Consider the following 23,700-nt stretch of genomic DNA (forward strand, 5'->3'; position numbering starts at 1 on the left):
TTGAAAAGTCTACCAAAACAGCCTCAGAGGTAGTGCAGATATGAGGTAGAGCTTTCCCGGGATGGGGAAGTACAGTAAATGAGACTGTAACATGACCATTATGTCGGCAATATTAGATGTACAGTACAGTAGTGCTTCCCCTCTGTTACAGCCTCCTGCCTTGGAGTGCTCGGTACTTAGTCACTTTAGTTTTGATGTTATTCTGTCATTGTAGAATTACACGCTTCTCCATGATCTGAGTAAATTTCATGAGCTTGTGAAACTGTTTCAAAGTCTAAAAATGCATGTTTAAATAAGGCAGCATTTCTTCCGTTCCTTTTAGGAAAAGTTTCACCAAGGAGGCACATAATGTGGACGTTATTGAAATCAAATGCAGTTCAGAAAATTGGCCAAATCCATTTTCTCATACCCAATAATTATGTGTCTGCTAAGTGCAATTTCAAGTTAAATAAGCCAAACATGGTTAAGCAGCCTCATATTGTATCTCATATTAAGCGGCCCAGCTAACATCTAGGCATGGCTCAGGTAGACTTAAACTAAAAATAATGGCCGACCTGGTCAGTAGTAAAGTCTTTAACCTCCTGTAACATTAACTAATCCAGTGCCAGCAGAGCAGAATATCACAAACCTGTTAGTCCTTGCTTGAACCTTTGTGCTCCGAGAGGCATGTCAGGTCTCTGTTGTGAACTGACGCACGCTCTCTGGCTGAGTCGCTCTGTGTGCTGAAAACACACTGCAGACTAAAAAGACAGGATATTGGATAACAAGGTTAAAATATAGGAGCGAAAATATTCTCTTATTAAACTCAGGCTGCAGGGATTTGATTTGAGCCACCTAATAGATAGTGGTTTCAAGGGAGCCCAAACAAAAGGTAACGGGCCGGTCATGCTTATGGTAGCTAATGGCAGAGTTAGAAGAAATTAGGGGATTCTTTTTCTACAGGAAATTGTACTTAAAGGAGGGTCATGGATCGCCCTGCTCTTCAGAAGTCAGAGTGAACTTTTGCTGCGGCCATTAAAAGGTCTACGTTGGAGAGAGAGGTCAAAGCAGAAACAAAACAAATTGTATTATTGGAGAAAGGCAAAGCTGTGTTTAAATTGATTTTGTGGTTGAAATTCACGGTTAGACAAGTGAATAAACTCTTAATTCTCTCGTAATTTTGTAACTATAATTAAAGAAACTGAAGATTGAGACCAGGGCAAACCTACATGTACATGCCAGAATAAGCCAAACACCAACAAAAAGGTTTAAACCGTGAGCCAACAAGGAACAGCTTCTTGGCTTTGATTCGAACAGGTGTCGGTTGTTGGTTGATGAAGTAATTCTACAAGAGATGTGATGGTTTGGTGTTTTGTTGGTGGAAGTGGAAAAAGCTGTTGGGCTGCGATCAGGTCCATCCATTCTCACGCAATGATCGTGATCACTGATGACTGCTTTGTGTTTATTGGCATTTACCTCGTCTTCCAGTTGGCTCAGTAGGTCTAAGCCATGCCAGGAAAATATACCTCAAGTGTAGCCTTCAACTCTTTTCACCTGCTAATATCACAGTTTTCACTATTTAAGTGATCAGTGAATTGAGATTTAGTACACTTATGAATCATTGCCATTTTGCGTCATCACAAACAGGTGTAGGGTCACACAACAGTAAATGTGATGCATTGCAATGTAGAATTGTCAGTAGAAAGTAGTGTACTGTACATGCCATATACACTACTTTTTTGTTCCATTGAATTTAAGGGCACCATATAGCACATTCAGCCTCCCAAAGCAAAAACAATCTTTATAACTACTCCATAAATGAGTAAAGTTCTTGTATTTTCCTTTAACAATAGAAGTCCATCTCTTCAAAGCAAGACAGGCTGCATCCACATACCCATAAAAGGTATGTCCATATTCTTCCAGCAGAGCACAACAATCCTACTGGCCTGCAGAAGTCCAAACAGTTGTGTTGATGTGGCATGGGGATGTTGTCTTTAGTTCACGTCAACTTTATCCTAAGCGGAGAAGAAAAAGTTGCTGCCAAGTAAAGATGCTCAAACCAACTCCCCACAGTTGGATATACTTTCCCTTAAGTCTGTCGAACCAATACAAAGGATTTAAATAATGCATTATACCCTACGTATGATGGGATATTACTGCTAAAGTATTTTACCACACCTGTACCACACAGCCTTGTAGTGACTGCTTTGTACTGGTAGTTGTCTGCATAGTGACTGGTGATGGAGACGGTCTTTTGGATGGTGTTAGTGATTGTCTGCTGCCCTCTAGTGCTTATATCAGTGTGGTGCCTTGTGTTGTAGCGATAAGTTGTTGCATGTTAGAGGAAAAGTTATTGTGGAATCTAAAACTTCACCTCCAGTAGTAATAGTGACACAATACAGATGATTAATTCAACTTGTTTAACTTAGGAAATACATTGTGTGTGCTTGTGTGTATGTACTGTATGTGTGTTTAATCATTTTAGTCAGCATTTTTGAGCACACAAATAACTGTACAGTACTTAATAGAATCATAATAATAAAGCTGATATTATTACAAGTTTCATCCTAAAAATGTATACAGCATAAGGCCTAAAAATACACCCTCAGAAAATCCCCTTCACTTTTAATACTGAGTGTATTTTGATTGATTGATTGATTGATCGATTGATTCATTGATATTTTTATTTACGTGGCATGCCACTAAGTGGCCCATCCCACATGGAATTACATGACACCATTACAACAGTAATTAATTCCACAGCTTCCAGTCCAATGTCCACAACAACATTCTCCACTTTGCACAAAATAAAGAACAAATAAAACATACAACAGCCACAACACAACACTGCAACACATTTGCATTGTGTGTCCAACACCAAACACCTCATGTGTTGGTGGTGAAAGGACATCACCCTGCTTAACTCCCATTGGAGTTGAGAACCACCCCGTCATTAAATCATTTACCCTGACACGAGCTTGTGGAGCTCTATACATTTCTTTTAACATGTTATACAATTTACCATGTATGCCAATTTCAAGTAGTTTGTACAATAAGAGTTTTCTATTTACAAGATCAAATGCTTTCTGGAAATCGTATACAACAAACAAAAGTATGCAGGCCCATTTTCAATCTATCTGAATTCACAGTACAGATTGTGTATATATGGTCAATGCAGGCCCTTCCTTTCCTAAATCCATTTTGCTTTTCAGCCAACATGTTTGTCTTCTCAATAAAGTGTGTTAGTCTTTTATTAAGTATTGTATACAGTGTATTTATAGGATTTATAATCAGTCGATACCGCCCTCCCTGGCAAGATTCCGAACAAAAATGGTTTTTAAACAGGCCATGCAGAATCTGCAGCAGTTTCGGGGGATCTTAAAACGTCAATAGGTATATCTTCAATACCTGTAGCTTTACCCAACTTTTCTTTACATAATACGTTTTGGACCTCTTCCATTGTAATTTCAGCATTTAGATCTTCATTGCTAATACTCTCTATTTGTGCCATGTCATCTTCCATTTGACGTTTTGTTAAACATACTGGGGTATATACTATAAAAGGTATCATCAAACTCAGTGTTATCGGTGGTAAACAGTCCTTTAAAATCATCCTCCCATCTTTCCATTACTAATTATGTTTCATGAATCACTGTACCATCTGTGCTCAGTACCTCCATAGGTATTTTCATTACTCGTCTGGGCCCCAGTTTAGTGATAATATTCCAAAAACATTGAGGGTTTGACGTTTGAACTTGATCTAAATGCATTATCATACCTCTTTGGTATCTCCTCTTATATAATCTGTATGTTTTATCAAATTGGTATCTGCTGATTTTATAGTTTTCCAAGAGGCGCTGTTTTTCTAACCCACCTTCTTTACATCTTAAAAACTACGAATTACGGCCTGCTTGAAACAGATTTTGTAGTTCCTCATTCCAGTATGGCTTTTTGGGTTTACTATTTGATTTTTTTAATATACTTTTTATCTCTGTTACCCAATTCAACGTGCACCTATTATACCACCTATCCAATCCCTCCTGAGAGAAACTGCACTCTATTTGTTCATGTGACGTGTGTACCTATTTTCTCTCAAAGACTGAGTGTAAATGTTGCCGGTATGTTTTGTTAGTGTGTCAATATGCTCTGTTACTTATCATACTGGGTTCATATGTTCTGTTAAGCATAGCCATTCATTCATCTAATTCCACATAGTAATCCCGTAGTTTTCTTGTGCACATATTTAACATTTAATTCTGCGGTGATTTAAATGCTATAGCAACATCCATCAATACATCATTTTCTATTGTTTAAAACCATACAGTTTATTTCACAAACATGTCCAGTTACAATAATCACGCAACACTTATGTCTTTGTTATCTAGAGTCTGTTTATTGAGTTTAAAAGCTAATAGAGGGTAACGGGATATTTGTCTTAACAGCATGTGCTCTCTTTAAAGGAAAGTTTGCCGCAATCCTCAGGTTTAAATGAGGCTAGGACTTCCGGGGTAACAGGAAGTGAACCGTAATTTTGAAGTAATTATTTTATTAGCCGTCAAGTTATCTTGTGGCTTTGTGAAATGTTTTCTGAATCATGTAAATAATCTACGGTAAATGTCTAGCCTAATAGATGTATTAATGTTGACTGTTTTGAGCCTTTTATGGTCTATTCACCTGAGCCACCCCTGCATTGTATTGTGTTGGTATGTTCCAATTTGAGGGGCGGGGCTTCAGGCTATAAAGAGTAGGTTGTAGTTGCTCTGGAGGGAGAGCTGTCAGAACACTTGAGGGAGTAGGACGTAAGTCTGTTGGGTGACATCCAGAGTGATGACTTGATTTAAGGTCAATTAGTGAACAATTGTTAATACTCTGTGATTGTTTTGACTCCCAAGTCAATTTACAATATTTTTTTGAAAGTATATTTTTTGCTTTCCATAATTTTGTTAATTTTTGTGTCACTATTTTGCCTCTGTGGCCTTAATTGGGAATGAAATAATAAAAATCCCATCTCTTCAACTTCATCTCAGACTCATTCTGAGTGTTTACACCTACTCAAGACTACTCATCTACATCTACCCTTGACAGTTCACCTAACTGAAATAATTCAGAGCTGAACCCATGAAATCATTTGGTACTTTTCTTACAGTTGGTTTCTTTGCCTGCACCTGACACACATTATCTTTCACTTCAGTTATTTTTGTCTGCTCACAGTGGTCAAGATTTATACGAAACTTAAAGGTCCAATGTGTAGGAATTTCTCCCATCTAGCGTTGAGATCTTATATCGCAATCAACTCTCTCGTGCCACGCAGTTCAAAGTACGTATTACAGCTACGGTAGCCTTCACGCTTCAAAAAGCCGGTCTCTTGCTCTTTTCAATATCCTTTTTCTTTTTCTGGGCGAAGAAGAAGACTCCTGTTTCTGAAATTTGGATTTTGAATCCGTGTGGTCCTCCATGTTTCCTTCTTCAAACTTGCCGGGGCCGGGAAGCTACGATACCCATTAGCAGCATTAGCAGCACCTGTGAGTTTATCATGTGACAGCGAAAATGCGAAAGGCGGAGCAGTATGTCCTGTATGTCCCTTACCGGATAACGTATTTCAAGATGCCGCATGAATATGGAGCGTCTACCCCAGTTCATGCGAATGCAAATGTAAAATTTCAAGCCAATAGGAATACTTGGAATTGATGGTGGTGGTAAATATTCATGAAAAAGGACAAGTTTGTGAACGGGCAACACAGATTTTGATAATGAACAACTAAACACGTTACACACTGGACCTTTAAGAAGTAGTAGAGAATGATCAGGGAGACTGGAATGTTCACCAATTTAGAGTGTAGCTGCATACATACTATATGTATTTTTTTTATTGCTTGTATTGTGTTATGGTTTTAATGTTGAGCACTTTGTGATTTTGTATCTGTGAAAGGTGACATATAAATAAACCTTACTTACTAACTGTATGTACATATAATACATATTAAGCTTTAAAATGACCCAGAAAGTGTATCAGCATGCTTAAAGCAAATGCTTGTAAAAAAAAACAAAAAAAGATGTGTTTAACATACCAAGTTTAACATTAACTTTTATACTTTTATAACTGTGCCTCTGTGGTAGTAGAGTTTAAAGTAGGTAACATGATCATGGTCATAGTGTTATTGTTTTGAGATAAGCATATTATTTATTTGAGCTATAGTCTCACAATATCACTCTGACTGTGGAACTTTGGACACATCGCACCTTGTTAAGGAAGTGAAAAAACAGAAGAAGCATATGACTCGCACAACAGGTGAAGTGTGTGTGTGTGTGTGTGTGTGTGTGTGTGTGTGTGTGTGTGTGTGTTTGTGTGTGCGTGCGTGCGTGCATGTTTTTTGAGAACAAAAGAGAGCAAAAGTTTATCTAAAGTGTTTCCTACATAAAGACTAGAGGCTTTGGATGAATCTGTTTGCTACATCAAGGTCTGTGCCTGCATGTCTCAAGGTTCAACACAGTATCTCTATTAACTACCCCTTTTTGGTTATGTATCACTTTCCCCTCTAAATGATCTACGTACTATCTACAAAAGACTAATGAAAAAAAAAGCCAAGGGTATGTGTAATCAAAGACATGTTGTACAACATAACACCACTGCAGCGCATTTTCTCACTTCTTCAACTGTTTCAGGAAGTGGGCAGTGTCACCAAAATCAGGAAACTAAGTGTTGCTATTAATACAACTGAGCAAAGTGCTATAGCTAGTGAAAGCTAATTTAGTTTCAGTTGAAGAGGAAAAGAGCTTTAGTAAGCTTGACAAACCAAAGGGACATATTTGAGCAAATGATGCGTCTTGTGGGGTGATTTTTCTACACTTTTGACCATGGAAGAACCCATCTCGAGCATTACATCAGGTAAATATGACATATCTTCTACCGTCTTTTTAGTCAGTTTCAGGTGGTGAAAATATACCCAAAAGAAAGCAATCTTTTATACAATAGGGATTACTCTTTTAGAATGTTTTATCTTTTCTTTTGAAATATGTTTATTTAATTGGACTTTATTTAACTAAACTTTCATTGACAAGTTTTTTTCTGAGCTTATAAAATAAAAGAGGAAGCAAGCATCTTAGCCTTCCTGTCTGGTTAAATTAATGTCGGTTATTTAAGAATTTCCCACACGTCTAAATTTGAATCGTGTCGTCGGTCCATTAAGAAACAGATGGCAAGTCTTCTCTGCCCTGTCATCAGTGGGAACTGTGATTAAGTTGAAATAGTCGTGTTGGGTTTCTTTCCCAGTTAGCGTATACAGAGGTGAACTTGACCTGATTAAACACTGTAATGAGTCAAACAAAATTACTCTGACCAGTGTTGACACAGCGCAATGTTTGCACAACTCCTTGTTGGCTCGGCACTGAAAAATCAAACAGATCGGACATTCATTCTGTAACCACAGTGACCTTGGCATTTCACAGCCGGACAGCTGGTATGTTGTGAAGCATTTCCACGTCAAACATTACCTGCTGCAACATGGAGACCAACACATAATATGATCAGTGTCATATATCATCAGTGCAACGTTTGAGCCAATTACAGGATTGTGATTCATTTCACGTGGTCAGGCTGGATCAGCAGCGTTTAAGGAACTAATGATTATTATTTTCCAGTTTTATGCTTTGGTTAGGCAATTTGGAGAGTGTTTTTGAATACATGCACTGTACATTCTAATCACACTAACATATTCTGTTTTTCGGCAAAATCTCTTTCAGCACATGATCTGTTAATTCTGCACACAGCTGAGGCATGGGAATGGGCAACATATTTGCAGCAGATCTTGAAATCCTCCAAAGAATTTCACAAAATGTCTATTTTGCTGCATTCAGTCAACCCAGCTGATCAGCTCTACGGATGTGACTATGAATATTTTCAAAGCTGCAAGTGCATTGTGTTGCTCCTCACGGGAGAAATCCTGGACATGCTCTATGACCCTGAACTGCAGGGAGCACTTCAGAGACTCCTTTATCCTCCACATAGAGTTGTGGCCCTGCTGTTCGGCTTGCCAGAGGGTGACATACTGACGGAGTGCTTCGAAGACTGGCCGAGCTGGAGAAAACTCTACGCTGACGACGATCCTGCTGTCTACATTTCCACCATTTTGGAGTCCATCGCTGACAGTACGCAAAACTTATCACCCTCTTTTTATCATTATTATTATGTTATTATTTCAGGTTTTTGTGTGCCTTTAACAGACCTAACACTTTGGTGGTGTTATTATTATAGCTAAACTGTATTTCTGAAGCTTTTTCCTAATAGGTTACAACTTTTTGAAATTCAGATAAGCTGCTTCGAGGCCCAAAGAGCAAACATAATCAAAGAGTCAGTTCACCCGAATTACAAAAAGACGTATTATCTCCCTTCCCTTAATATATTACCTTAAATATCGTACTGTATGTGGTGGTCAAGATCTGACAAGAATTTTTTGAAAAAAAGCATCTCGATTGTCCGTGTGAAAACTGTTCACAGAGCAGGTTCACAGAGATGGCTGTGGTTTATCATATGTCTACAAGGTGGTCACAGAAGGTTTGTATGTGGATACCTCAAATGTCAGCATATAGAACTGTAACTATCAGCAGAGAAAATGAATTTTTTTTGTGCATAAACTGAGCCTTTAGGACTCACCGAATGAATATAGTATGTAGAATATTAAGGTTCACATCGAAGATTGATTTTTGATAATAACATCTTTGCTTTTTTTTTTTAATTCAAAGGCAGACAAGTGGAAGCCGAACATGAGAGCGAAGCTGTAGCTGCAGCAGAGTTGCACATCCCAGCAGCATATTCAATGGAAAATCCCACCCTTGAAGAAACAGAGGAACTGGTGTCAGAGGAGCAACAAGAAACTGTCCTGAAGGATGAGGAAGCAGTGAGCACAGAGTGTTCAACAAGCAAGGGACTTTATACACCCACGCACCTCACCTGTCTCACCGTTCAACCAAACAGAGTTCTGTGTGGGGTAAGACTGAAGTAATTACATCATGAAAACATCAGGTCATATTACAGTAGGATCAACACTTGTTTTCTAGAAATTAACTAGTAAACTCCTAGTTGAAAGTAATTACTTGGAACCTATACTAATTCTATTTTTTTTTTTTTTTTTTTTTTTTTAAAAGGAACAGGAGAGAGTTTTTATAATTTTTACGCATAAAGTAGATGATCGGTCAGTACCAGAGGTAGAGTTTTCATCTGAAAATGTAGCTGCAAAAAGGGTCCCAGCCACTGTGGAGAATGAATACACTATAAGTGTTACTGCACCTGGTAAGTATCGCCAGGAAGTCATGTGACCTTAACTGTTTTTTCAGTGTTGATGGCAAGAAACTTTAATCTGAAATCTCTTTTTTCCCCTAATAGAGATGCCTGCTGGAGTGGTGTCACTCACCATGTACACTGACCAATGCTGTGTCAGCTTGAGGTCTGTTACATACTATACCAATATGGGAGAAGTCAGTCGGTATCTTGAAAATGCTGCTGATCCTGTTAACTTCATCTGCCAGGTAAGACATTATGTCATATAATAAAGTGTTGTTTTGCTACTGTTAAAAGCTCTTCAGGTTATGCATGTCATTTTGTACTTTCAGGCCTTCAACTTGACGTCCAATGCAACTGAATCGCTGGACAAAATGCTAACTGACTCGTTAAAGTCCAGAATGCCTGCAACTAGTCTTCAGCTGTTTGGAATCAGACAGATTGAAGTAGATAATATGGCGTCATGTGAGTACAAAAACTCTGATTTCGTGTTCTATTAGTTGCCAAAGCTGATTTATTTTGAGGCATTCCCCAAAAAAATTCCCGAAGTTGGAGGCAGATGTGCTTTTGTTGCAGATGTATCACGAGAACATATCTGGAAGCATTTGAAAGCATATTTGATCCACATCTGCATTGCCTGTTTGATTTATTACGATGAAACCTCACAGAGTGAAAGCAGCTTTTAGGAGTCAACATACAGTCGTACGAATTGTTTTATCCGATTGCTTTTTGGAACTTCAGATCAGCGCAATGAGGAGCTTCCCACGCTGCTCCACTTTGCTGCAAAATACGGCCTGAAGAAGTTGACCACCATTCTCCTTCAGTGTCCTGGGGCCCTGCAGGCTTACAGCGTGATGAACAAGTATGGAGACTACCCAAACACGCTGGCAGAGAAGAGTGGCTTCTCTGATCTCAGACAGTTCATGGATGAATTTGTTGTAAGTCCAGTGATGAAAGCTTTTTTTTTTTCTTTTTTCTTTTTTTTTTTCATTCAGCATCCAACAATGTGTTGCATATTTTCTTTTGCGTATCTTTTTACTTAGTGTCTGTGTCTCTTGTGTTCTGACAAATCTAGGAGACAGCAGACATGCTCAAGTCTCACATTGAGGACTCCATCAACACAGAAGAGGGTGTAGAAATTTATGAGTCGATGTCAACGGCCTCTGATAATATCATGATGAAGTACTCTGGTTGCTCGGAGGACATATATGAGTCAATGCTGGGGATTGACCCTGAATGTGCAGAGGACCTATGTAAGAATAACATGATTTAATTTATTGGTCCTAACAATGATGACGACTACAAAAATGATGGTTAAACTGTTGCTGATTCTGATGTTTTCTTTTCAGATGAGGTGATGACCGCAGTAGACGAGAACCCCGAGGAAGCTATGCTTAGGAAGTTCTTCCAAGGTATACCTTGATATATTTGAATAACTGAAGTAATGACCTCAAATTGAAACATGTATAATATAGTAAAGTGTATATATATAATATAGTACGGTTATATTGTGTCCTTCAGCAAAACCACATGCCAGTGTAAACCAGGACAACAATGAGCACCTTAGAAGTGAGGAAGAGGAAAACGATAATGACTTAGATCAAATTGAAGAAGAGGAGGATCCATACAACCTCTGCCCAGAGGATATCTATGATACTGTGGATGGAGATGGCACCTATAACCCAGCGATCCTGAACCGCCCACCAGCCCCCATCCCCAGACCTGAGTCCGAGTCTGACCCTGAACAGCCTATGCCCTACATCTCTAGAGGTAATGAGCGGTCTTTTTCTCTTTCCCCAAAAATGTTCAGATTTCATAAAACTGTTCTCCATGCCTAAAAAAAGATAACTCAGTATCTCTGACAGTGTTTTCAGATAAAGCTACGTCCCAGAGTAAAACCATGGAAATGGGATATCCTGCAGGTATTATTTTCTCTTCTCAAGTCTGTTTTTACATTTTAAGTTGATAAGATCATTGTAAAACTGTTATTAATCTCCTTGGTTGCGTTCAACCTCGGTAAGGAAGGAGCCAACATTGTTTTTTGATTTTGTAAAATACTAAAAAGGTTAATGGAAGAGGCCTAGCACTTTACTACACATTGTTAAATTCACAAAAGCTTGAGTTGATTCTCAACATTACTTATGATATTCCAAGGACACCAATGTTACATTGTCTGTTTATTCAGTACTTCACTGTGTTTGTTCATAAATTACTCGTGAGAGTACGTATGGTATACACAATCTTTAAATCTTAACTCTATCAAATCAGTAGTGGAATGTACTGTAGGTACGTACATTTATTCAACTTCTGTATACATTTGAGGTACCTTTACTTCACTTCAGTATTTCCATATTATGTTACTTTATACTTCACTGCATTTTGGAGGCAAAGTTGTACTTTTTACTCTTTGTCTGACAGCTTTGGTTTCTAGTTGCTTTACAGATTCAGATTATAAATACAAAATATAAGTCAACTAATACATTATGATATGATATTATAAGTTGAGCTACCCAGCAGTATATAATTTAATTTATTATATTGTTTAATTTAATGTTAAGTCTATATCCACTTTCAGGATTTCACTCATTTAGGCCAGATATCCGTTACCCAGGGCTTTCTTTGTGTTGACATTTTAAACTCTGTTTTCTTAGATCTCTGCAGGGTAAATCCAGACAGCTAGCTGGACTATCTGTCCAATCTGAGTTTTCTGGTGTTCTATGTTAGTGGTATAGAAATAGTGATTTCTTTTTACTTTCCTCGTGCCCCAACGACTAGCTTTATAAGCTAATTAGCGGTTTGGGCTAAAACTGGTCACATTCGATTCCCATGAAAAACATATCCCAGAGAACGGTCGACTCGGTAATTATGTGTTATTAACCCCTTGGTTTATTTTGCACCGCATCTCTCCTTTAAGTTTTTCAACATTTTTAATTGCATGTGGGCCTTTTTTGCACGACCACCTTGTTTCTTATAAACAGTGAATGAAAATAAAATGTTGCCTTTTGTATTTGCTGTGCAACTAATGTAAGAGAGGAGATACTATGAGCACTAATTTAAAAGAATATTAGCGGAAATACCCTTTAGGTTCTAAATTCAAATTGTTTTTGCTAGCCACTATACAATATACTCTACTGTAGTTATTTCAGTAGGCTAGTTAGGCTCATTTCTGTCATATGAATATGTCAGATAGAGTTTTAAATACTGTGCTTCACACATCAGTGCTTCTTTGACTCTGCCTATTGAACCGAGGAGCTTAGTTCTGCCGATAAGCACATCAGCTTTCTACAAGAAACAGTTGTACAACTTAAAAAAATCCCAAAAGAAAACAGCCTTTTATTTTGACTTCACGTTGTCTTTTCTAGTTACTATCCATCCATCCATCCATCTTCTTCCGCTTATCCGGTAACGGGTCGCGGGGGTAGCAGCTCCAGCAGGGGACCCCAAACTTCCCTTTCCCGAGCCACATTAACCAGCTCCGACTGGGGGATCCCGAGGCGTTCCCAGGCCAGGTTGGAGATATAATCCCTCCACCTAGTCCTGGGTCTTCCCCGAGGCCTCCTCCCAGCTGGACGTGCCTGGAAAACCTCCCTAGGGAGGCGCCCAGGGGGCATCCTTACCAGATGCCCGAACCACCTCAACTGGCTCCTTTCGACGCGAAGGAGCAGCGGCTCTACTCCGAGCTCCTCACGGATGACTGAGCTTCTCACCCTATCTCTAAGGGAGACGCCAGCCACCCTCCTGAGGAAACCCATTTCGGCCGCTTGTACCCTGGATCTCGTTCTTTCGGTCATGACCCAGCCTTCATGACCATAGGTGAGGGTAGGAACGAAAACTGACCGGTAGATTGAGAGCTTTGCCTTCTGGCTCAGCTCTCTTTTCGTCACAACGGTGCGATAAATTGAGTGTAATACCGCACCCGCTGCGCCGATTCTCCGACCAATCTCCCACTCCATTGTTCCCTCACTCGCGAACAAGACTCCAAGGTACTTGAACTCCTTCACTTGGGGTAAAGACTCATTCCCTACCTGGAGAAGGCACTCCATCGGTTTCCTGCTGAGAACCATGGCCTCAGATTTAGAGGTGCTGATCCTCATCCCAGCCGCTTCACACTCGGCTGCGAACCGATCCAGTGAGTGCTGAAGGTCACAGGCCGACGATGCCATCAGGACCACATCATCTGCAAAAAGCAGCGATGAGATCCCCAGCTCACCAAACTGCAACCCCTCTCCACCCCGACTACGCCTCGATATCCTGTCCATAAATACTACAAACAGGATTGGTGACAAAGCGCAGCCCTGGCGGAGGCCAACTCTCACCTGAAACGAGTCCGACTTACTGCCGAGAACCCGGACACAGCTCTCGCTTTGGTCGTACAGAGATTGGATGGCCCTGAGAAGGGACCCCCTCACCCCATACTCCCGCAGCACCTCCCACAGTGTCTCCCGGTTACTAGGCATGACATAATGCAAAGTGGAACATTTCACGATATTTGATACCGCCTCTGTTTTTGTTAAATGACAACCTTTTCCGCCCATCCAGCTCAACCTGTGGCGCGGCCCCCCTCTCCTGTTTATGATCCCTACGCTGGGATGAAGACACCTGGACAGAGACAGCTCATATCTCTGCAGGAGAGGGTGAAGGTGGGGGAAATTACCGTGGATGAAGCTGTCCAAGAGTTCAAGGCCTGGCAGTTTGACCATGACCGGAGGTCAAGCTCCATACGCTATCAGCAGGTAGATCAACTATACAAACTTTATGGTATGTCAGGTGCTGATTTGTGGTCAGGAAATGGATCTAACGTGTGTGTGTGTGTGTGTGTGTGTGTGTGTGTGTGTGTGTGTGTGTGTGTGTGTGTGTGTGTGTGCTGTTTTTGTTTGTTTTTTCTTCAGGAAAATCTAAAGAGATTACGAGAAAGCATCACCAGACGTCACAAAGAGAGAGAGAAGTCAGGAAAGGAGCTTGGTAGAATATTTTGACTATTTATTATTGAAATATTTATTTTATTTATTATGAATCAAATGGGTCTAATGCAGCTTAAATATATCTCCACAATGAACTGTCTATAAGTGTATATTACAGTTAAAAAATTATTAAATTATGGGCAGCACATAGCGGAAAATCACATCCTGTTGTTGGAAGAAGCTAATATTTTATGTGGTCTCCCCGCTTTTAAGATTATGAGATAAGTGCTCCGCTGCAGAGGAACTTATACTGGGGCTCTAATGTGACGTTAGAGTGCTCTGTGTATGAGCCGGCACCCAGAATGGTGGCGGCCCCTCCTCCAGTGACTCAGACTATCCAGAGAGGCACCTGGAAGACTGGTAGCACGTCCAGCACCTCCAGTGAGTCCTAATGCTTTTTTGTTTGTTATTTTTGCAACACTGTGGTCAGTGGTCAGAACTGTAACTAAACCAGAAGGCCCAAAGTGTAGGTTCTCAGCTCTTTCTTCTTGTGTTTGCTTGGCCACTTTCCAATTACATGTATGTCAGAGGCCATGTAGACTCTTTAAAATATGAGTGACTGTTGCTCTGTGATGGACTGGTGACCTGTTTATGGTGTCTGCACCTGCTTGCTGTTTAGGGTCCTGCCTCCACAAAACCCAGTCAAGCGGGCAAAGGAAAAATAGCTGTTTATGACACAGCCCATAATTTTATGTGTCTCATTAGTTAGCACTAAAAAAAAAAAGTAAGGAGGGACTACTGTAGCAGCCATAAGCCAAATAAACTTAGAAAGGATGCAGGAGGAGAAAATAATACTCACATAGTGGAACTTGGGGGCAGTGGTAATATTGGAAGCAGCAACATTTGCAGCTGTTGAAGTTTCTTATGAAACAGCTTGAATTTTCCTCTTTGTTTCAGTTGCTTCTTGGGTAGAAGGATGTAAAATGCTTGATGTTACAGTAAATCCATTGGAATAATCCAAAACTACATTAAGTAGTAGAGTGAAGGGTCTTGACTCAGGAATGTTTTTTTCATATAGCTACTAGAGTGCTGTTTGTCAATAAATACATTTCTTCTAACTTCATACTAAATAATATATTACAGGAGGTAAAGCATGTTTTAAAGTGCCTTCCCTTGTCTAAAGGAAATGGTAATAGTCATGATAATGGTGGCCAACTCATTACGAGTGAGAGACCGTTTTAGTTTGCCTCTTTTACATTTCTTTGTTTCACAACACTAAACAAGCCATAGCTTCCTTATTCTCTTTAGGGACCTAAACCTGATATGGCAGTTTCTCGAAAAACTTGCAAGAATGAACATAGATTTTTTTAAGAACTAACGTATTGGAATTCCTGCAAATCAGAAACAACATCATCAGTTTTGTAGAAATGGTTCAGCCTCTGATCTAGACCAAGGGGTTAAGCCAGCCTCTGCAAACCATAGCTCCTATGGAGCCATTTTGATGCTATCAAGCCATCACCCGCCATTAGCATTCCATTGACTGCCATTCATTTTGGCGCTACTTTGACAGCGAATAACTTTGCATCTGAAGCGTGTAAAGACTCTATTTGTCCATTGTTTATTTCTAAAGAAACACAACAATGTATAAAAGGCTCCATTACCTTGTATCTCACGTTATGGCTCCATAGCAGACGTTTTTGTAAAAATGATTGTGAAAACGACTGTGTCATAACCACGCGACTTACTGTCTCATAGTAGAGGAATTACCGTACAGTACAGTAGAAGCTCACAGGCAGTTTCAACTTACATTAGCTGTTTAAGTTTAATTACTAATGTTAACTAGCATTTTAGTTAGCAATAATTAGCCTGTGCCCATGTTATCTCCTTACATATACCTACACTCTCCGTCTCTGCAAGATTGGGAATGATTGAGATTTCTCTTGGCACAGCTACCAGAAGACTTCCAACTTTCAGACAGGTTACTCACGTCACATCTACGTCGTCTCTCTCAGTTGGAGGCTGCGCAGTAACGCTCAGCCATCACCGGAAAAGTGCTTCTAATAGACTTCACTGGTCTCCGTAGAAAACAACAGCGTCACATTGTCCATTTCCTTTACTGTCTATGATCTTGACAGATGTCTTGACTTACAAACGAGTCCTGCTATAATTGGTGGTGCCCTATTTCTATGCTCCACGGAGCTGACCGGCTGCCAGCTGTCGGCATAACTATCGTATATTTACAGATTGAATTTTGTCACGGCATGTATATCACAGCTACCCTGAGGTCTTACAAAGCTAACACTTTTGTCCAGTTTCAATTTAATGCATTTTTGTGAATTTTAGAGGTCTTGTTAGGAGGAGGCAAGCTAGCTCTCATTGATAGAGCTCCATCCAGCTCACCGCGGACAAGAGGCGTTAATTTCCCCGATCGTTTGTTTAAATAACTCAACACACATATCCATTATAAGATTAACTGGAACCTGTTGTAAGAGATTGCGGGCGTAACGTGCTCTCACTCACACACACTTCCTGGCCATTTAGCAGGAAGAGGGGAGCTGCAGGCCCTGGAGCTCTGTCAGGGCAGCGGCGTTTAGTAGTCCAGTAACCCAGAAACGGTGACTTGGCGCGGGTATGGAGCACCGTGGGCTGCCGGCCGTGACGGAGCTCCATCTACCTCACAGCAGGCCCGGGGTCTGTGAAGGAGGACAGGCCGGGCGGCGAGGCAGCAACACAGGCAGCACCGGCTGCTGAATTCCGACACACAGTCGGACAAAATTTGTAATTAGCCATCAATTTTCGTAAAACGGCCAATATTTGACCTCTACGTAGTTGATTTCTCGCATAAAAAAGTCTCAGAAGTGAATTTAGTGATAAAATAGCAGATGAACAATGTATACAATTTCTGAGATCTGCGCAACCTATTCAGAAGACTACCTGAATACCTATGTAAATGTTGGGGCATGACAAAGATAGAGACCAGAGCCAAATAAGGAGGAGCCACTGAGTTGACGTCAACTATTAGCTTCGTTGAGATTTGACCGTTTTCAGAGGCAGTTTCAAATTGTGAGATTTGCAGAGGAAAGGGATGCCAATGGGATTTTGAGGTTCTACGTATGTCCTAGTTACCCACACAACTGTCATTATTCAACTATGACAAGGTAAAATCAGTTTTGAATTCTATCACCCCTTTAAAATGTCCCTGAAATACTTATATTGGCCCATATTGTATTTTCAAAGTGTGAGTTGTCTCAGATTACACTCTCTTACAGCCTAACTAAAAAAAAAAGCCCACAGTCAGATTACTGTTTAACAAATAAGCCTAGTTTGTTAAAGACAGACTTTTAAGAAGATCTGGCAGCCTCTTATCAGATAATTAATCAATTCTTAACAGTTATTGCATGTTTAAGTTATATTGGTTGTTTTTGTTGGGGTTTTCACTACTCCTTTTATGTTTATGTTGTTTTCAAGCAAGCTAGCTTAGAATAGTATGGACATTGAACTGCTCTTTAGTATGCATTTTGGGTTATACGTTACGTCATGTTATATGTTTTATGAGATAACTGCTACTTTAATTTCCTGTACTTTGTATCATTTTTTTATTTTTCATAAAAAATTAAATTGCATATAAATATTGGAAAAGCACAAACACCATGCTTTCAAATGCACTGATACTGTATGTTGAGAAGTTTGAAGAATTTGCAGACAGCCTTATGATTCTCACAGTTCTCTGTTTAATCTCGCTCTGATATCTCTCCCTGCAGTCATGTTATACAACTGTAATGTCTTTGTTGTGAGACTCAAAAATACTTTTTTTTCCCCCACATTTGGCGAAGTGGTCTTACGCCACAATTCACCACAAACACTAAACATTTCTTTAACCCGTTTATTCTTCTTCTTTTCTTTCCTTCAGGTACTGAGAGCAACAGACTCAGCACTCACAGCACCATTAGCTACAGCAGTGGGACAGAGCCTGACTTTGAGGTGAGCCCAAAATAACAACATTTTGTACAACAGTCTTCACATAGACTTAACTCCTTTAACATCAGCCTTTTATTGCTGCATTAGTGTCTATAAACCAAACTGAACTGTCACTTTCTCTTGTGGCCCTGTCCTCTGCACTTATAACACGCATGACATAGACAAAGAGTCTAGTGTTGAGTTTCATTCTGTAGTCACCGGCTACTTCAGTTCCTAAAATACTTACAAGTAAATATCTACTTATAGTTTAAAGGTTTTGAAAAGACTCAAACTACAGGATCCATGTTTTTCTTCTTCATTTCTTGTTTGGCGCTCATTGTTTTGCATTTATTGCTCAATGGTTTCTCAGGAATCACTTGTCATAGTGTAACTCTTACTGAAACCGCTACTCATATTCTAAGAGTCTTATATCTGATGAAGGTAGACCTGCAACTAACAACTATTTTATTTATTGATTCATGTTTAGTATTTTTTTGATTAATCGATTAAGCATTTGCCTAAAGCCCAAGGTGATATCTTCAAACTGCCCGTTTTGGTCCAACCATAACAAAAGATTTTCAGCTTATTGTCATCATCATCAAGATCAAGTAATGCAGCAACTACTCACACCTTAGAAGCTAGAGCTAGAGAGAGTTTGACTTTTCTGCTTGAAATATTACTTAAGCAATTTATCAATTATCAAAAAAGTTGTGGATTAAGAAGTAGGTTTCCGTTGATCCAGTAATTGATTTATTGGCTAATTGTTTCAGATGGGAATGTGGAGCATAGTGGAATGTTGGGTTTGTCAAAATGTGTTTTCGGTGTCATCACAGTATACATTTCATTTGTTTTTGTTTTTTTTCCAAAAGGACACGATAGAAGGTGTCCCTCCTCCACCACGACCTCCACGGCAGTCTGAGGCTGCATCCCTCACTGCTCCACCCAGGATTCCTCCACGGATCCCAGAAAGGTCAGTTTAAAGACCAATGATTGAGTTTACTGATGTTACAATGCAGAACAATACAATATAGGTCAATACAATTGTATATAAAACAAAATGAAGTAGCAAATATATCGTATTGCAACTATGCAATGCCTAATAGCAATTCTAATAGTGTGTGGACGTGTGACAGAAACAAACAGAAACCAATAATGAATCTACAGGCAGTGATGACTGAGAGAGGAAATGCTCACCCACCAATGATTCACAGCTGTGCAGGGAGGAAGCCAGAAGTGAGAAAGCAGCAAAGGCGTTGATGTTGATTCTGTGTAAAAATATAAATATCTACACAGAGGCGAGAGAGCACATGCTGAGAACATTTTAAAATGAAAGCTCAGATCAAAGTGACTCTAAAAGTGGTTTGATTGTTAACTATAACTGCACTGAATTCCTGTAACTTTCAGAAACTCCGCAGTCTGATGTTATCTTAATTTCTTCAACTATTGAACATATTTTATCTATTGTATTATAATGTAGGATACTGTATATATCGTCTTTCTTGTTCATGTTGCCGTTTGTGCATGAAGAATCTTACTTGTTTTCTGTCTCTAAACCTATCATAAACTTTGTAATGTTTCTTAAATAAATGTAAGGGTCATAATAATGACAAAGGGAAATGAACACCTACATTACACCATGGCAAGAAAGTTTGAGGTGCTGCAAATAGTGTGGTAAAACTGCATGAGTGGGTTTCTTGCTAATCTCATGGCACTGTCAGATCTTATTAATGAGTATATGTTCTGTAGGTTTTTGGTGAGACCGTGTGGATGAACTAGTGAGTTCAGCTGAAAGTTAACACTGGTGATGGAGTGATTGAGGGGATTTTGGGTGTTTGTGTTTGCCTCATTCATTTTCTCAGCTGTACAGTTACGAACAACACCCCAAGTGTAACGTGATACAATTAAAAGTTGCTGTGATGGGATACAATATTATACACAACAAGTAAATAAACGCAACACAGCGTGACCGATACCGTATGATACCAAACAATCAATACGATAGGATATCCAATGTGACGCGACACAATATGTCACGAGTATGATATACCTTTTCATGTGCCAAAGGAGATTCAGATTATTGGGTCAGTATGTTGCCCTACAAAGGCAAACTGCGATAATGACATGTTTATTTAAGATGATTGACTTGAAGACTAGAATCTTTGTCTTTTTGAAAATTAGTATGCCATAGAAATGTATAATATCTGCGAAAACAGTAATGTTCAGCTACTACAAAACATAACTAAAAACCAAACCACAGTGACTGCACTCAGGTTAGGTAATCTGTGGATGGGAGAACTCGCTGTCACACAAGCCCTCAGAACAGCCAACCAGACAAAACAAGAACTGTATGCAGTGAAAGCTAGCTGGTGAGATAGTCACTGCTAGCTTACTGTAGCTAAAACTACAGTTCAATTTACAGATTTTCCCCTACACTAGCTGTTATCTGTAATTGAAAAATATCAATTTTGATTAATGGACATCTTGGTTACTCAGTTTGTTACTCCACATAACTAAATAAGGCAGTAACTAAATCTGATAATTAAACTCCTAAAGCTAACTAGCTTAGCAGGGTAGCAGTAACCACCATTTGAGCTTTTGACGTGAGTGGAATTCATGTGATTTGTTGTGCTTAAGCTACCTTTTACTACCCAGTCACACATTTAAATGTGTTTAAATTGGGAATTCATTTATTATATTGATTTCAGTACAAACTCTTTGTTCAAATGGATGTGAAAGCTGACAGAAAACATTTGTTTGTAGAGACTGCGCATTCTCCCTCTCAAAACGTGAATGGAAGATAAAGTATCTGTATTTTTAGGTTTTACAGTGTTTAGCATTTCTGTTCTATTGCAATGACTTATATGGGTAAAATAGTCGGCTTAATAAAGCATTAAAAACATGACAGCCTTTTTATTTGTGACACATTGTTATCACAATCACACAGATAACCCGTGAATAATCCAATTATTTGTTTACCAAGGATTTAGTAAAGTTTGAATTGTTTAGTGTGAATTTCTGGGATAAAGAAATGGCACATTATATTGCATGAAACACTAGTTTTAAAGTCTGGATGTATATGTGATTATTGCTTCTGCTACGTTTTGTTGTTGATGATCACGATTTGGAGGTCACAGTGTACCCACAATTTACTGTGTATTACTACGTACTGTTTCTTGTAGGATCCCAGAGAAGATGAATGAGCGCTACATATCCTGCCCGACTCGAGCACTTCCTCAAAGACCCACTCAGAGACACACAAACTCAGCAGCACCTCCCATACCTCGCCGCCTGCGGTGATCGACACGTCCACTTTTGCTGGGTTAAGTTTCTAAAGTTAGGAGTATTTTAAGAGGGATGGAAGAGTTACAAAAACAGGATTAAGCAAGATGAATACACACAGAGAGACAGTTTTTTGTTTCCATTTTGTGTGTTTTTTTCCTTTTATTAATTGTATGTATCAGTGTCCCATAACAGAATAATTCAGTTCCCGTGTGTGTGTGTGTGTGTGTGTGTGTGTGTGTATGTGTCTGTCTGTGTGTGTGTGTAGGTGTGGTTTTACTGTGAAAACCTTTACCTGTAATAACCCTGGAACATATAAAGATTTAACTGTGGCAATTATAAAGCATAATAACAAAACTCTACAATAGTATTGTAGTTCTCTTTGTTATAGGTCTTAAGTTAAATGTGTTAGGGAATAATTGGTTTTGAATTGAAATCTTAATTATGATATTTAATCATGGTAGCCAGTGGGTGTGGTGTTTACTGTTAATGCTGTTCAGTATATGATTTTCCTTTTTATTGTACTTATTTTACCTTAAATGATGTCACCATTTTATATATACAAAGGTATATAAAGACTCACAATTTGGTTCTGATATTTGTATATCTTTATTACATTTGGAGAATTCATGCAAGGATGATAAAGTAACCTTTAGGAATTCAGTTTTATTGTATATTAGACTTTAAGTAACTTCTGAATTTTATAATAAAATATAAAAATGCGTTCATGCAGTTAAATGTGTTCCTATTTTAATTGGCTCCTTTACAACCAGTATTGATTTATTTCTTGTGCAATGAGGTTTGGTCACTTGGTGGCGCTCTATATTCTGTTTGGATCTGTATGTGAAAACCTTTTCCAAGTTGGTTGATTTTCTTTCATTGAGCATGCAGCAGTTTAATGAAATTACAAATGACTTCACTGTTATGAATATAAATGAATCTTGACTGCCAAAACTGTCCCCTCTAAAGTTCTGGGAGGAGAGACACATGTAAAGTGTGAGGGAGTGTAGCCCGCTACGGCTTCTGGTCAAAACTTTCAAAGTAAAATCTTTGCTGATAAATACACAGCATCAAAATGAAAGATTTAAATTAAAGCATATTATATTTATTTTATCATTCACTGTATATATAGATTTGTGGCTTACAATAATGAAGATTTTCTGTGTAAAAGGTGATAAAGAATGTGTTAAAAAAAAAAAGTGTGCTACAGTTCGAGCTGAGAAAATGCATCTATGAATGAATGAAAAAACAAGCTAATGTCTGCCTTTATTCTCTATTATAGTTTTCCAGACAGAAAGGGTGTTCGTTTTTGTTTTTTTGTGTCATTGTTTTTAATGATTAAGATGACTGCATGAATGCATTGACTGTTTTAGGTAAAAGATGGAAGCTTGCAATCATATTTACCAGATCTTTTTTTGTTGATTTGTTTTCTTTGGCAACCAAAATTAGTTACCAAGTGTGTTTTTGTGACCTGTGTCACAGACAGACACAGTGCCTGCGTCCTTTCAAACGTTACAGAGGTGGTCATAACTCCTCTGAGTGGTATTAGACTTACATGTTCTGATCTGACAAGAATTGATATTCATCAGTGGATACAATTTAATTATGAAATATTGAAACACGACAGAGACGGGCACTGAATTATATCTCAACTTATATAGATATAGGTTAGGATAAGGGGAAGTTGCCACCTTAAAGGCCCCATATAATGCTCATTTTCAGGTTCATTCTTGTATTTGGGTTTCTACTAGAACATGTTTACATATTCAAAAACATTATTTTTCTCATACTTTCTGTCTGAATATACTTGTATTCATTCTTTGTCAGAAACGCTCTTGTTTTAGCATGTCTCTTTAAGCCCTCCTCCTGAGAAATCCCAGTCTGCTCTGATTGGTCAGCGTTTCCAGGTCTTCAGCATCTGCGCTCTTGGATTCTCTGCAGTATCATTGCAGCCAGGGAATGACTGTAACGGCAATGTAGCAGCACTTTCTACCTATAAATAGTATAGTTGTGACATCACAACCATACAGAAGTCCTGACAGATCTTTAAAGGCACAGTGTCTGATTACGGGCTGTATGTATTTCTCCGTGAATTGAGTGAGAATTTTGATACTTTAACAGTATATAGCACCTTGACCGTCTTTAAAATTAAAAAAAAAAGTGGAAATCTCACTTTTTACAATATGGGACCATTAATTCCTTTCCTGACTGATAGAGTTCTATGGCACCAAATCTTCTCTCAACATGTTTGGAAATTTTCTTGTGAATTGTTAAAAATTTCATCTGGATTGTTGTTTTCTTGAGATTTGT

General features: G+C 38.9%; 1 protein-coding gene across 3 annotated transcripts in view; it reads left to right on the forward strand.

Annotated features, from left to right (window-relative positions):
* The window catches only part of pik3ap1 (phosphoinositide-3-kinase adaptor protein 1), a 43,306-nt gene extending 21,554 nt beyond the window's left edge, over nucleotides 1–21,752 (forward strand). The window contains exons 1-17 of one of the 3 annotated variants that reach the window (XM_035992503.1): nucleotides 6,611–6,865; nucleotides 7,714–8,124; nucleotides 8,719–8,963; nucleotides 9,121–9,265; nucleotides 9,359–9,501; nucleotides 9,586–9,718; nucleotides 9,995–10,191; nucleotides 10,329–10,506; nucleotides 10,603–10,665; nucleotides 10,775–11,023; nucleotides 11,119–11,175; nucleotides 13,793–13,986; nucleotides 14,143–14,215; nucleotides 14,428–14,595; nucleotides 18,065–18,135; nucleotides 18,981–19,081; nucleotides 21,291–21,752. In XM_035992503.1, coding sequence (XP_035848396.1) covers nucleotides 6,835–6,865; nucleotides 7,714–8,124; nucleotides 8,719–8,963; nucleotides 9,121–9,265; nucleotides 9,359–9,501; nucleotides 9,586–9,718; nucleotides 9,995–10,191; nucleotides 10,329–10,506; nucleotides 10,603–10,665; nucleotides 10,775–11,023; nucleotides 11,119–11,175; nucleotides 13,793–13,986; nucleotides 14,143–14,215; nucleotides 14,428–14,595; nucleotides 18,065–18,135; nucleotides 18,981–19,081; nucleotides 21,291–21,408 — 2,577 coding nt within the window. In that variant the 5' untranslated portion in view covers nucleotides 6,611–6,834 and the 3' untranslated portion in view covers nucleotides 21,409–21,752. Of the gene's footprint in view, nucleotides 1–6,610; nucleotides 6,866–7,713; nucleotides 8,125–8,718; nucleotides 8,964–9,120; nucleotides 9,266–9,358; nucleotides 9,502–9,585; nucleotides 9,719–9,994; nucleotides 10,192–10,328; nucleotides 10,507–10,602; nucleotides 10,666–10,774; nucleotides 11,024–11,118; nucleotides 11,176–13,792; nucleotides 13,987–14,142; nucleotides 14,216–14,427; nucleotides 14,596–18,064; nucleotides 18,136–18,980; nucleotides 19,082–21,290 lie in introns of those variants that run through there. The other 2 variants (XM_031284179.2, XM_035992504.1) reach the window with 2 other exon arrangements.
* The last annotated feature ends 1,948 nt before the right edge of the window (nucleotides 21,753–23,700 follow it).

The sequence above is a fragment of the Sander lucioperca genome, chromosome 15, assembly GCF_008315115.2.
Source record: "Sander lucioperca isolate FBNREF2018 chromosome 15, SLUC_FBN_1.2, whole genome shotgun sequence".
NCBI lineage: Eukaryota > Metazoa > Chordata > Actinopteri > Perciformes > Percidae > Sander > Sander lucioperca.